This window comes from Drosophila gunungcola, unplaced genomic scaffold, assembly GCF_025200985.1.
Source record: "Drosophila gunungcola strain Sukarami unplaced genomic scaffold, Dgunungcola_SK_2 000095F, whole genome shotgun sequence".
Taxonomy (NCBI): Eukaryota; Metazoa; Arthropoda; class Insecta; order Diptera; family Drosophilidae; genus Drosophila; species Drosophila gunungcola.
This window is the reverse complement of record NW_026453257.1, coordinates 1-14,994: the sequence shown is the minus strand read 5'-3', so window position 1 is coordinate 14,994 and position 14,994 is coordinate 1. Positions and strand designations below refer to the sequence as shown.

Here is a 14,994-nt window from a genome sequence, read left to right as displayed (position 1 = left end):
AAGAAAGGGTACAACAACATAAGCAAACCCAATTTAATATACCCTTGCAGCTTATAAAAAAATGTATAAAACACTTTTATATCGATTTTTAGGCGTATATAATTACAAACATTGAAGATATGCCCATTTTAAGATATAGTTTGTAAGATTTTTATAAAATATCAATTTGTTTCTAAAACCGGAACAAAATATATATCTCCCAGGTTATATTGGTACATGTTGAAAAATTCGAAAATATAGCAGCTATATGATACATATAAGCAACTAATACTCCAAGATATAGTCATTTCTTACAATTTCATAAATACGGTTAACATTTCAGCAAAATTGGTCGACTATTTTGATAAAGTATTGACCGTATTTCAGAAATTGTAAAAATGGCTTTAACTTGGATCGATACCGATTCTGATCCAGAAAAATGTTATATTTTATTATTTGCGTTGCAAACTTTTGACTAAAAGTATAAAACACCCAGCAAAGGGTAAAACAAAATAACAGAGGGGAAAGCAGAAGAGGAAAGAGACCTGTTGCTGTGAATTAAATGCAATTTACGCAGAGCGTAAGACATAAGAGAAGGGAAAAATGGGCAAAGTTAAATCGGAAAAACACATAAAAACAACAACAACCAGGGGGCGTGGTTAAGCAGACATGAGATATTCAAAACTGTCACTTGAACTTGAGTGGCACTGTCAAGTTGGTAAAAAGCACAGTGGTTAATTTAGTTAGTTACAAAAGAAACAAATTCAATTTTTTAGCACAAAACAATATATTTAATATATATATTTAAGTAAAAAACTTTGTGAATATTGCGTGAAATTAAAGTAATAACTTGTAGCGCAATAAGTAAATAAATAAATAGTATACTAAGATCAATACGCAAGTTCAAAATGTTCATATCTTTTAGATATTTGAGTTAATAAGCCAAGGGGACATTTGTAATTGGTTATCTGATTACCATTGGCAAACAAATATTGTTTAAAATAATATAATTAAAATGGTACTCACCCTGGATTATTTGCAGTTTTTCTTTACTCATAGACGTTCGCTTTGTTTTGTTGTTTAGCATATTTATTTCATCCTCTCTCTCTCTTAATAAGTAGAAGTAGAAATCCGAGCGGGGGGAGAGAAGGAATTGCGACCCCCTTTTTGCGTAGCAACAAAACATCCTATTACAACAAAAATTAAGATTAAACATCTTATTACAGCAAAAAGAATGATTAAAAGACATTAACGATATTTAGGCAAACCGTTTGGCACTTTTTACTACACGTGATTGCCAATTTCGAGGTTATGTTCACTTAACGCTTGCGTTCCACTGCGCACTTGAAGAAATGTAAACCGCCTTTGAAATTGTTGTATTATATCAAATGTAAGCAATCCCAAGCGATTTGTGAGGATTTTGAATATTAATAAATCAATTCATGGCCCAATTTAGCAGGAGCTGCAAATCTTAAGCTGCGCACGCCACGTTGCTGCCGAATGATGAAATTTAAATGACGCTCTCTTCGTCTCTCTCTCACCTACGCCCGTTGAGTGGAGAGAAATAGTGGAGAGATCAAGGAAACAGTTACGTTGGAGAAGCTTTCACAAGAATATTTGAATACATATGTATATTAGACGGATATAATTTATTTTTTTTATTTGATGATAAAACTGGTCTTAAGAATTATTAGTTATTTACTCGTTACTTTTAACTAATTGAATAAAAGGTATTTAATTAATAAGTGCATATAAATAACAATTTAGAACTTAATAATATGCTAACATTTGAGATGGTGTTATTACTGGTTTTAAATCTTTTAGTTCTTAACTAATTTCTTATAGAAGTTATAATACAAAGTGTAACAAAATTAAAAATTAGAGACCGATTTTAGCACATAAAAAAAGCTTATCGACAATAAAACTATTTCCATTTATGCATATTTCAATTTGATAAACTTTGATTGCAAGATTCCATTTAAAATACTTTAAATAAAATAATTCACTTTATGCATAATTTATTTATTTATTTATTATTTAATTTATAACCCACACACATTATTGCCCCACTGTGCGGCAAACGAGAGTAAAAGTGAAACAGTAAAAGGTTGCAGTGCAGTCGGCGTCGACGTCGGCGTTTGTGGCAGAAACAAAGCGAATTCGAATACCGTTGCTTTTTGCGTGCGTGAGACCGAGGGAGAGAGTGCAAAGAGAGCATCGAAAATGGCCAAAAGCGTAGTCGAAAATGTTGGAGTTTCGAGTGACGGTTAGAAAAAAGGTATAAAAGGGTCGTCATTCACAGAGGTGGCCAACAAAGCGCCAACGGCAGCGAATCGAGTCGCGTCTTATTTTTCATCGTAACGATTTAAACGCGAGCGACAGGAACAACCATACACGATCCAAGGATAACAGTTTCAACATATTTTTTTATCCGTTTTTTTTTGTGTGTGTGCGAGCATGAATTTTGCCGGAGTACCGTTAGCGGGGGCTTTGCTTAGCTGCTGCTGCTTCTTCTTCGTTCTGGCAGCTGCCTCTTCTTCTTCTGCTGCTGCAGTTCCCGCTGCTTCTGCTTCTTCAGTTCCCGTGTCTTCTTCTTCAGATGCCTCTGCTTCTGCTGCTTCTTCAAAGCCAAAAGAGACGCAGGATTGAGTTTTGGTGGGATCTCCAGCTATCACGGCCCCTCCCACAAATATCTGCCACCCGCCTATGAAAATCACCTGAATTTCGGCAGTTACCATGGAAATTCCCTGGGTTCCGGTTCTTCTGCCGGCTATTCCGATTACTCCGGTGGTCACTTGGATGGTCACGAGAGCAGCTACGGCCATCATTACGGACAATCCGGTGGTCACGGTGGCTACGCCGGAAGACCCCATCATTATAGCAGTGGTGGAAGTCCCAAAATCGAAACCTACATCGTGCAAACCAGCGGCAGTTCCGGTTCCGGTCACAAATACCATGGTCAGGGGCATGGAATAAGTCACGGAATTAGTCACGGCATAAGTCAGGGTCATGGCTCCGGATTGGGTTATAAATATGCACCATCCTCGAGTGCATCCTATTTAAATCTACTGGGGAACAGCCACAAAGCCAGTACGTATTTGGTTGCTTCCCCCGAATTCTCTGGAAGTCACGGTGGAAGTAGTCACGGCATTGGCTATGCATCGGCACCAGTTCATAGGCCCAGCTACAGCAACGGCCACCCATCAAGTCACAGCTATGGTCACGGTCACGGTTTTGGTCATGGCATCAGTCATCATCAGATCAGCCACGGACCCAGTCCGGTATCCAGTCACAGTTTGGATCACAGCCTGGAGCATGCTTTGGAACACGGACTGAGTCACGCTTTGGCATTGGGTCACTCCTCTGGAGGAGGACAATTTGCCCAGCACCCGTTGCCGTTGCCCCATCCGGCGGAGGATCATGCCGGCTACTCCTACGAAGCCCCAGCTGCCACATCATTCGGCAAGGGAGGAGTGCCCCTGAGCAGCTATGGCGTGCCCCTGATTCCCGGCTACGATCGCCAGGAGACACTGCAGGAGCCGGTGCAAGTGCAGGTCCTGGATCATCAGGAGCAGAAGGCAGAGCGCGATCAGGACCAGAGGGAGACCCCGGCTTATGCCTTGGGTCACAAGGGATTGGGCCACTTCACCTATACGGCCAGCAAGCCACAGGCCCTGCACACCGACATCCTTGGCTCAAGTCACGACATTGAGCTCTCGAAGGCGCCCTTCAAACCCAGCGCCTTTTTGGGCGCCAAGCACGAGTCCGGATCCAATTCCATTTCCGGCTACGATTACGCCACGCCCAGCTCTCCGTTTCCACAGGCGCCTCCCTCCTCGCCGGGCTACGACTATCCGACTCCGGCGCAGCTCTACGGACCACCCGGTCACTCCGGCGACTCGGCCACGCCCATTTTCGAGCCGGAGGCCACATACTTGCCGCCCGCCAGTAGCTATGGCCCACCGGCCACCTCCTCCCATGGTTATCACTAAATTATTAAAACAGTTTTAAGATCTTTTTAGTTTTTTTTCCCCCTATCTATTTTGTACTGTAAGCCAAGATCGAAAAATAAAACGAAAACTATTAAATCGAAAAAGTGTTTTTAAAAAAATGATAGAAGAAAGGATAGATCATCTGGAATAAGGAGATCTTTTTATAGTTCTCTCAAGATCTAGATTCAAGATTTAAAAATCTCTTGACCGCAAAACAATCTTACCATAAGCCAAACCAAATACTCGTGGTTTTCTGTAATAAAATTAGAATATTAAACAGGTCAAATCCAATTGTTTTAATTTAAAAAGCGAAATGGAACTTTCTCAGCCTATAAACTGGAAAGATCCCAGGCCATTCAAATGCCAGACACGTCGCCGATTTTGGCAGTTTTCTCTCCTCTGATTTGTGATTACGGATTGCTTCGATTTCGGATTTCGCTTGAAAATTGTGATTCGCATTTGATGCATGAAACTATATCAAACTAGTGGATAGAAGGGGACGTCAAAAGTGGGTGTGGATCGGCCAAACGCCGATGGCATTGGCAATGAGTCAAAAGCGATTCACTTAAAAATCATACACGTTTAACTGAGGGAACGTGAATTTACTTGGCTTTGCTTTCGCACAGTTGTGATTAAAGGAGTTGAATGATCAAGTAATAATAATAATGAGGCGTAAGAACAATATTATATAAGATCACCATAAAATAGTACCAATATTTATATTGAAATATGATAATTATGAGGCGTAAGAAAAATGTAAGACCAAAAAATAACAATAATAAATTTTACATAGGATCACCATAAAAAAAGTAAGGAGAACTATGATAGTAATGAGGCGTAAGAATATTGTTTTATAGGATCATCATAAAATAATAATGAGGTGTAAAAATAATGTTATATAAGATCATCATAAAAGTATAACTTGGGGTTCTAGGTCTCAAAAAGATAGGATCTATTATGAATATGACAAATGGTGATCCACGTAGTGTCATTACATTGAGTTTTTTTTTATCGCGAGTCCAGTCCCAATTTTTAAATTCCTTTCACCTAAAAAAATACCCCGTAAGAATAAGATCGAAATTATTACTTTATTATACATTGCGTTCTAGTTTTTTAAAGATTAGTTTCTTTAAGTAGAATAATTTTTTAATATCGCGAATAAGGAAAAAATGTAAGTTTTTTAGAGTCATAAACAAAAGAAACGAAAAAAAGGATTATGGTTCGTACATAATGTATTAAGACTTTCTATTTAGAAAAGAGCATAATTGGTAACCACAAAATGCGACCAACTGGATTTTTCGCAAAATGGCACTCGATCTGCATAATCCACTTGTTCATCTCCAGTTTGCACCATTCACCTCCGGATGATGGATGGTCAACGCACTCGCAGCAGTCTCTCTGTTTCCATATTAATCATAACTCTTTAACTTCATTCCATTTCCCATTCCCAATTTGCGTTGCGCAATGATTGCGATTCGCCCAACCAGTTTGGAAGCATTTGATCCTTAAGTCGCTGACCCACATCAAAGAAATCAAGACGCGCAGCGTAACGTAACGTAACGAAAGTGAAAGGATGACAGCTTTATAGGCTCTGATCGGATCGCATTAGTAGATCATCATGCCAGGGGATCTCTTTCACTTGAGTGACTTGAACTTGAATGCCCACTTGTAACTGACATCTGCTTCGGAAGCGGTCAGAATTAGCCCAGCGAAACGTGACTTAAGACGGAAATAGAAAACGCATCGCACACTTTGGCTACACTGGTAAAAAAAAGGAGTAAATTCAAGCATTTTCCTACTCAATTTTAATCATGCAATTTAATGTGCATTTTATTTAATACTATAGCTTTTATGTGTAATTTAATTGTGATCAAGCTACATATTTATTTGTACTATTCCATTTTTTTTTTGTCAGTGTAGGTTTTCCAAAACCTACTCCAAGTTCATTGTATTGTATTTCTTGGCCCGCTGTTACGGCAGTTATTTAAATCTCTGAATAGGCACGAAATTGCATCATTATAAAAAAGCGAAACAAATAACTAAGCTAAGGGAACGAACCTAATCATTAGACACCTGTTAAAATCAAGCAATTGGGTTGTACATTTTGGTTGGGCTTTGGGGACTTTATATTTTTAAATTAACTATATCTTGCAATAAATAATGCTTAAAAACATTGGTCGAAAAAGATTTAGAAGATCTTAATTAGACCCATCTATTTACATCTGAAATGTAATATATTACAAAGTTAAATATATAAATGTGTTATTCTTTAATTTACCAGACCTATGTATTTATTGTAATGTAATATTGAGAAGAGATTGTATACCCCTGCCAGAGATCTATTTAACTCTACTTTATAACAAATACCACGCTGAGACTATAAAACAAACTTAAAGAAGCACACAAGCTGTGACTGAGGTAATCCCCCAGATATTTTATAGGCAGGGTCAAGGCTTTTACGTAAGCCCCTCTGGGCGATCTTCTTCTTTCTTTCTTGGAAGCTTAACTGTGTCGACAAGTTCATTCAGGCACAACAATCGAAAGGCGAACAAAAACAACAAAATATTAGATAATTTTCGTATGAGTCAGTTCAACAAAGGGTTTAAAAAAATGTGACAGTTGTTACAATGGCGAGAGCGAGAAGAAAGATCAACTTGTGTCAGTCTAACAAAGGGTTAAAACAAGTTGACAATTATTACAAAGGAGAGAGCGAGAAGAAAGATCAACTTATGACAGCTTAATGACTGATCATAAGCGATGATCGATCTATAAAATGTTTTCGCATCGAGTGCGAACTTTTGTCCGAAAATCAGGGCCCAAAGGGGAGTGGGCTTAAATATGGTCACACATTACCAGCCAAATGAGCCATAAAAAAGGTGTTAAATAATTTCATTTCGACGATATTGTTGTAACCAGTTGTTAAGCCCCTCCCCTTTTATGTTTTTCCCCCTTTTTGCTTTGCGTATTTATGGGTTTTACGCCTGATTTTTGTTAATTTTCAACAGGTGAGACTTCACATTTCATTTCACATTTTTTTTTTATTGAAGTGCAACCAGACACAGCAGCGACATTCACTTTTCATTTGCTTTTTTGTTTTCATTTTTATCTTGACCCACGTCTCCGGTTCATTTTTTGCATGCGGTATTATCTGTTGCCATTTTTCATATCATTTATTTCTTGCATTTTCTGCACAATCATTTATTTATCGTATTAGCTGTACAAAAAATTAGTCAATTAAGATGTAAATAAGTAAGAATTTTGGGAAAGCAAAAATTTAATTTATTTCTTAACCATTTTTTTTTTTTAATTTTTGAAAACTAAAGTCTTTGCTTTGAGAGTTTCTGGTTCTTAATTCATAGTTTATAGTCCATAGAAGAACCAAACTTAAAACGCTTGATTCTATAATACTGGCATTTTCTGCACAAGCCTTAAATCTATTAGTTTTCATTAACTTATTTTATATTCTCTAAGGTTTTAAGAGTAAAAAAAGACTTCATTTTCATGTTTGTTTTGAGAGTTTCTGTTTTTAATTCATAAAGGTCAAGGAAAACCAAACTTATGAATTTTCATATCCATAATTCATTAATTAGTTGTGTATTTAGAAACTATTTTCACAGCACTGGTAGCATTTTGTGCAGTTATCGAGCACCACATATTCTTTAAATAAAATAAAATAAGCTAATATTCGTTACGAACTAACCTGACCAGTTCTTCTCCTTCTTGATTATGTACCATACTTTAATATCTCATTTTCGGCACTGTCCTGTGCAAAATTCTAGACATATCGTCCTTAGAATCCGCCAGTTCTTCTGGACTAGCGTGGTCCTCCTCTTCTGGCCATTGAAACTCCCCATCCCACCATCTTCCTCCAAATTAGCATCCTTTTGGATCTGAAGATGATCCTTGAAAGCTAGGGCCGGACTAAACAGAGGTTTTTGCCTTACAATTCGATCGTTTAAATGGCCACTTGCTGAACTGTGACGAATCAACTGATTGCGGCGCATATAATCTGCTCCACAAACGGAGCAAATATACGCCTTGCTAATGCTATGGACAAAAAGATGAACATCTCGGTTTTCGGCTCGACCAAAGAGCTTGCCACAAATCGGACAACCGTAGTTCTTTTCGGCAGTATGCGAGGCCAAGTGTTTCCTGTAATTTACGGGATGACTGAAGCTTGCCTTGCAGGTCTCGCACACAAAGTTTCGCTCTTTGCGGTGGACCGTTTTTATATGCTGATCCCGTTCGCGTTTCTGCTGAAAACGCCTTTTACATCCCATTTCCGGACAGGCGTGCAGATACTCCTTCATGTGCGTGTTCCTTAGATGGCAATCCCTATTGATGCGCTGCACAAATCGAGCCGGACACTCCGGACATGGATAGTTCCGTTCACTTTTGTGGGAATTAATGTGATCCACGAGGGCGTTACGTCTTTGGAAGACTTTTCCGCAGGTGTCGCAAGTCAACTCTGCAGTAGATTTCTTCAACTGACTTTTTTTAAGTCGGTGGATGGTGCGGTGGGCGGCTAAGTCCTCCTTGCTGAAAAATACCTCTGGACAGTGTCTGCAGGCGAAGGATGCTGCGGATCCTGAAAAGAAGATTCAAGAGTTAGTTAAGATGTTAGAACAACCAAACACTTCAACTTTATGAATTTTTTTTTTAAACGGGCGGTCATTCAGTTATTGGACCATTAATTTAATAGTTATGGCCAAAATACTAATATTTTTAATTGCGAAAAATTTGGACTTTTCAGTAACGTTCTTTTGCGTTCTTTTTTATGGTTGTAATTTTGCTATTGGAATAAGTTTGCTCTGAAGCATTCAAATATCATGGAAAATAGAAATTGGTGTGTGAATTTTTTTTACTGTGTACCTGTGTTATTACTTATTATTGCACGTAAGTTTCTATTTAAGAAGTTTTTAGAATCAGTAGACTGGAGATTTAAAATTATGGTGCAGTTACTGCAGAGTTATTGTTGAATCTGCTATATAGGCGTATACAAAGGTACATCGTCATCTTAACTATTTAACCTATAACTATTAACTTTTTCAAACTCACCGCCTTGTTGGTTTCCCAGATTCCGCTCCTCAAACTCTTGTTCTTCCCGTTCCAGGGCCAATTCTTCATCATAGATCTCTGATCTCAAAATCATGTCCGCATCCTCCTCTTCCTGCCGTTCGCCGTCTTCTGTTATGGAAAACAAGGTCTTGAACCTGCCGACATCGTATTCCATATTTTTTCGCTCCATTTATTTGAATAATTCAATAAAAACGAGGTAAGTTTTGCAGTATTTTCATTTCTTGTTTTGTTTTTGGTTTTTTAGAGATGGGATAGACTAAGGGATTTTAAATGTACTAACGCATCCAAGAAAAAATCAGCTATGGGCAGCACTGTTTCATGAGCTTTTTATCGATTGTTATCGAATTTAAATTTTGAAGACTCAAAAAATGATCCTCTATCATAAAGTCAATTAGTAATAGGGACAAGACAAATAACAAGACAAATCCTTTGCAAAAGACAAAATTGAATAATATTAAACACCTTTTACTATTTGTATTTTGATCAATTGTTATGCAATTTATTTATCCGCTATGTAAATATAATTTGTTCACAACTGTTATATAATTATTTTCATTTTTCGTTTCATTTAATGTTTTGCTTTGTTTTGATTTTTAAGCGGCTGCTTTTAACAATTGTTTCGACTTCGATTTCGATTCGCTTTTATCGACCAATCTGCAATCTATATAATTCTCACGTTTTGGATGATTTTACGCGAGTGGCTGGTTTTCGCTCGTATTTTTTAGATTCTTTTCTTGTATAATTGTAATTTGGTTTAGCTACAACTACTGGGTGACGTTCTTCTAATTTTCCTTTTGCCCCCATCGATTTTGTTTGCTTTTAGAAATGTTAACAAATTTACAGACTTATATTGTTATTACAATAATTATGTATTTATATATATATTTGTTGGTTTATTTATATATGTATAGATGCATTATATAATATGCACTGAAATGTGTCAACAGGATTTTGGATTTTGGATTTAGGATGATGGATGGGGTGAATGTCAGTTTTAAAAGGGCTAAACAGGAAATATCATCTTGTCCATTATCTTAAAAACTGATTTCTCTAAAACTCGTCTTACTTCTCGTTTACTATATAAGATTGGAATACGTAGTAGTTTGCTCTCTTCTACTCACTTTAATACCATTAATTAGATGGTTTTTGCGTCAATTAAAGTACGGAAAAAGTGCGCTATAGTCTCCAATTTATTTTTCAATGGCTTAAACGTGGCAAACACTTTGGTTTAAACCTTTTTTTCGGTACATACACACACGTTTCGTGTTTAATTGCGTTTGATTTAATGTGTTTATTTAATAAGTTTCCTTTTGCTTTAGAATTTAAATGCTATAAGTAAATAGCTGCCTTTTTTGGTATTATCCCACAGATTCTATATCCTTTGCTTGGTTTTAGGGCTTTAAAATCTATTTTGGCTTATCGCTTATCGACTCAACTACACTACACTACACTACATACGAAACATTGAAACATTTTTGCTTTTCGAGTTTTCTAAAAAAAAAAAAAACACTTTATAAATATATGCAAACCTCGCACACACACACACACACACAAACAGTCACACAAAAACTACTACTTAGTTATATAGAATTAGGTAGATCGTACGTATATATATACAGAACAGGCTTTGCATTCTTTTTCTTAGAGTGTTCTAACATTTCTTCAACTAACTTTTCTCCTCGTGTGTTTACTTTTGCTAATATATTTCCTGTGCAAACTACAACGGACTTGTGGGTGGTGGTGGGTGGAACGCCCAGAGCGAGACAGCGCGATAGACAGAGTAGGAGAGCGAATGAGACGGAGTATTGGCGAGTGTGTGTTGTGTGTGCGTGTTGCGATTTCTCAACATGGTTGAAGTGGTTTTTTTTCTTTCTATATTTGCGTCTGCACAGCAGAGAGAATACATTTTTTACTTTATTTTCCGTTTTTGGCATTTTTCAATTCGCTTGTGTGCCCATTTGCGGTCAAAATAAAAGTGTGGCCTTAGTGCGTAGAGCTTCGCACAAAAAATGTTTTTTTAAAATGCCTTATTTGAAGTACATTTAATTCGAAAATTAATTAAACTAAAAACTAAAGTCTATTTAAGTTTAAAATGTTCACAAAATTTAATTCTTTATTTTTTTTTCTTTATTTGTTAGAAACAAAATAGTTTTGGTAAAATTCCTCTTAACCTTAGCCCTTTAAATAAATTTGTAAAACATAAAAAAAATTAAACAATTGGTACAATTTACATTTTATTCAATTTTTCGAAATTCTAATGGCACTGCATTTATTTTTCCCACAACTGTTCGCATGTATGAGTGTGTTGTGTGTAAGATAATTATGTTAGTTTTTATAAAATGGTTGTGTGTGTTTGCCATTGTGCCAACAACTTTTGTGAGTTGTTTTTTGTTGTTGTTTGTGTTTGATGGTTTGTCTGGCTGTCTGTGTTTTGGGTAACTGCAATTCGTTTATATAATATATATTTATATATATATATATATATATGCATGTATATATAGTTGTATATAAAAGAGCATTTCGTTAATTTGTATGCCTAACGAGGGTTTCCTTCTTTTACTTTATCCTTTTAAATGCAGTTATTGACCTGAACATTGTTTGTGGTTGTTTGTCGATTAATTAATATTCCTTATGCTTGCTCTATATTAAGTATGTATGCATTTAATGTATGTTTATGTTTATGTATATGTAAGTTTGCTTGTTTATCATTTTGCTGAATTCATTTTTAAAATAGTTGAACAACTTGGTATGGCTTCTTTTCGTTTTCGTCTTTTCCTATTTTTATATTGCTTGAGTTAAGAACTTACTCTCTTTTCTTGTGGTTTGCTTCTTTAAAATGTTAAACTTTCAATTTATATTATGTTATGTTTTGTAAAATGTTTTCCGCTTAAGTTGTTATTTCTTCCTTGTGGTTTTATTCTTTGTGTTTTTGTTGTCTTGTGCTTTGTTGTTGCTGCTGGTTTTTCTTAGTTTGTTTTTAGATTTCTGACGTCACAAAAATTTTACGTACGTGTTGCTGTGGTTGTTGTTGTTGTTGGTTCTCGCAACGGATTCTCAAACAATAAAATAATGCAGCGTAAATCGCTTATGCAAGTAAAAAAAATGGATAATAAATATAAAAACAACACACACACTTCTAATGAAAGTAAAAGTTCTTTAATGGCGAAAAAAAGCGAGAGACAAAGACGGAACTAGATTCTCGAGAATATTGCAAACAACTTGTTAATGTTCAAGAGCTCCTAGCAATCGTTCGCCGACTGTCTCTATCCGCTTTTTCCCCCGGTTTAGATCATATTTTTTGGGTTCGAGGCTTACAATCTGTTGTAAATAAATAAATTTGTGCTTAAAACTAAAGTGTACTTAACTAAGGCTTTTAAAATATACATGTATGAATAGTGGTCACAAAAAAAATTTTCGTTATGGTTGATCTTAGTTATGTACTATATATATATAACAATAGGCAACAACACAGAGCAGAGAACTGATGTAGGTTTGTATACGGCTTTATGCGGCACAGCAGCGGTTAAAATAATAGTAAAAAATCTTGAAAAATTAAAAAGAAGGCTTGTAGACATTGCTTATACATAATGCAAATGTAGTAGGAAATTGTAAATTGTATAAATATTGCATAATAATGACCAACCAAAAATACATTATATGAAATGTACAAAAAAAAATGTTGGGAATTATAAGGTACTATTACTATTGTTTTGACCGCTACCCTTAACATTTGAGCACATTTTTAAGCAGCTTTTGCAGTTTTGAATCAATCAGAATAGGTTGAATTTTGTACAATATACATTTATATATATATGTGTGTGTGTGTGTGCGAGTTCGTTTCATTTCGTTGTGTGTGACCGAGACAAGGCGTTGATAGAGAGGGACAGAGACATCTAAACATAAACAGGCAGGGTTCTCCAATTTCCAAAGCAATTTCTTCCGCTTCCGCTTGCGCTCACTTTTCCCAGCTGCTTTGCCTCCAATTGTAATCGCTGTAGAATCCGTCACGTTCGCTTTCCATTTACCCCTCAACGCGTCCGCCGCCTGGAGCTGCCATTTCTGGTGTCCTGGCGCGGATTGGACAATTCTTATGACGTCTCTAAAAATCATACCTTGAAGGTCTTCTCGCGTCGCTCCCGCTGTTGCTGCTGCTGTTGTTGTTGTTGCTGCTGCTGCTGATCCCGGGAATGGTGATGGCTACTGCTCCTGGTGTGACCAGCAGTTCCATTGGTCGGCTGCAGCATGGAGCTCATGGAGCCAGCGCTGCAGAGGGCCGAGGAATTGACCTCCTCGCAGGCATAGCTGGCAATGCGATGATCGCTGCGCGAGCGCTCGCGATCGTGGCTGCGATGATAATCTTGGCCAGCAGCTCCTCCTCCGCCATTTCTTTTACTGGGAGCTGCCTGCTGCTGGGATCTGCGATTGCCCAAACGCTTTAGCTCATAGTCCCTAGCATCGGCCACATCGAAGGTGGCTGCCCTCTGCTGGCTTTGCTTGGATGCTGAGGATGCATGCTTGGAGTTAGAGCTTGCAGTTGCAGCTCCTCCTCCAGTGGCACCCACTCCTCCTCCGTTTCCACCTGGATAGTACTCATCGTACTGATGCTCCTCGCACAGATTGGCATTGCAGGCGGTGGTGGCCACCTGCTGCTGCTGCTGCTCCCGTTCCCGCTCGCGCTCCCTTTCCCTTTGGCGATGCTTCTTGGGTGGCAGGGGAACGGGCGCCTGGTTCTGCGATTGCGCCTGGTTTTGGCTCTGAGTTTGTGTGGCCGCCGCCGCGTGCAGCGATGTGGATGAAGTGCCTCGGCGCACCACATCCACACCGCCGCCGCAGCAGGCGCACTCCTACAACTCTGTCACCGAATACAGATCGCTATGGTTGCTGGTGGTGGCAGCTGCTGCTCCTCCTCCTCCTCCGCCTCCTCCTCCCCGTTCACCTCGCTTCAAGGACCTAAAGAACAGAGCCTGCTGTTGCTGCTGCTGTTGCTCCAGCAATAATTGTTGCTGCTGTTTCGTGGAGAAGTTGTTGTTGTGCTGCCTTTGGTAGAAGGCCAATTGCTGCTGTTGCTGCTGCTGCTGGTGGTAGCTGCTGTCGTAGGAGTGCTGCTTCTTAATGTTGCTGCCGGTTATCAACTGGCTGGGATACTGTTGCTGCTGCTGCTGCTGTTGCTCTATGTAACTGCGGGCATTGTCCAAAGTTTCCGCCCGCCGGGGACGCTCCCGCTCTCTTTCCCTCTCCCTCTCGCGGTCTCTGTCCCGCTCCTGCTGTTGCTGCTGCCTCAAGCTAGCCGACTTTGGCGGCAACGTCTGCATATGATTGGCATTGCTGTTGTCGCGATTGCTGCCCGTTTTGTGCCTGTTCTTGGGCGGCAGCGTTGGCGGTTGCTGCTGCTGCTGCGGCTGCGTGGCTACGGCCTGCAATTTCTGCGCTTGCGGACGCTGCAACGAGCGGTACTGGCCCAAACTGGCAGCGCACAGCGGCTGAGCGGAGATCTTCGATTGTTGCTGTTGCTGATTGGTGGGAATTTCGGGCAGCGGCTGGTTCACAATGGAGGCGGGATTTAGCGAACGCTGCTGCTGTTGCACTCGCGGCGCAGCTGTGGGCAACACCTCGCTGCTCTCGATACTGTAAACAGCCGAGGGTGGCAGTATATGCGTGGTGGGTGGATGCAGCTCCCTTTGTTGCTGCTGCTGCTGTTGCTGTAGGGCCAGCAATTGCTGTTGCTGCTGCTGCTGCAGGGCCAACAGTTGCTGCTGCTGCTGCTGCTCCTTGGCATACGAGCTTCCCACACCCGTGGTGCCAGGAATTTCCGTAAATGTATTGACTATCTTTGGTTTGGGCGGAGGCGGTGGCGCAGGTTGCGGTGGAGCTGGTGGCACCAATTGCTGCTGTAGCTGCTGCTGCAGTTGCTGTTGCTGTTGCAGCTGTTGCTGCAACTGTTGTT

At 39.1% G+C, this 14,994-nt stretch overlaps 4 protein-coding genes across 5 annotated transcripts in view; 1 reads left to right on the top strand and 3 right to left on the bottom strand.

Annotated features, from left to right (window-relative positions):
• LOC128265124 (uncharacterized) overlaps positions 1-1,129 on the bottom strand; it is a 190,890-nt gene extending 189,761 nt beyond the window's left edge. Inside the window, exon 1 of one of the 2 annotated variants that reach the window (XM_053000946.1) lies at positions 1,006-1,129. The gene's annotated coding sequence lies outside the window, so the exon portion shown is untranslated. The remainder of the gene's footprint in view (positions 1-1,005) is intronic. The other variant, XM_053000949.1, reaches the window with a different exon arrangement.
• A 1,140-nt stretch (positions 1,130-2,269) lies between these two features.
• On the top strand, positions 2,270-4,243 carry LOC128265120 (hornerin). The gene is given in 2 exon segments (XM_053000940.1): positions 2,270-2,601; positions 2,604-4,243. Coding segments are annotated over 2 exon segments (1,533 nt in total). The 5' UTR covers positions 2,270-2,436; the 3' UTR covers positions 3,972-4,243.
• A 1,515-nt stretch (positions 4,244-5,758) lies between these two features.
• Positions 5,759-9,320, bottom strand: LOC128265119 (gastrula zinc finger protein XlCGF8.2DB). Its single transcript, XM_053000938.1, has 2 exons — positions 9,030-9,320; positions 5,759-8,559 (listed from the first exon to the last, which is right to left on the bottom strand). The coding sequence occupies exons 1-2, from the start codon at positions 9,217-9,219 to the stop codon at positions 7,718-7,720; spliced, it is 1,032 nt and encodes a 343-aa protein (XP_052856898.1). The 5' UTR covers positions 9,220-9,320; the 3' UTR covers positions 5,759-7,717.
• Positions 9,321-9,521: 201 nt separating this feature from the next.
• Positions 9,522-14,989, bottom strand: LOC128265106 (vacuolar protein-sorting-associated protein 36; the record flags this gene model as incomplete). The annotated part of the gene is made up of 1 exon (XM_053000921.1): positions 9,522-14,989. A coding segment is annotated over one exon (1,095 nt), but the record flags the coding sequence as incomplete, so codon positions are not given.
• Positions 14,990-14,994: the final 5 nt, after the last annotated feature.

Excerpts from the sequence above, each read along its gene's own strand:
- LOC128265119 (XM_053000938.1), bottom strand. The coding sequence starts at position 9,219 with ATGGAGCGAAAAAATATGGAATACGATGTCGGCAGGTTCAAGACCTTG. Across the intron at positions 8,560-9,029 it reads TCTGGGAAACCAACAAGGCG|GATCCGCAGCATCCTTCGCC; the intron begins GTGAGTTTGAAA and ends TCTTCTTTTCAG.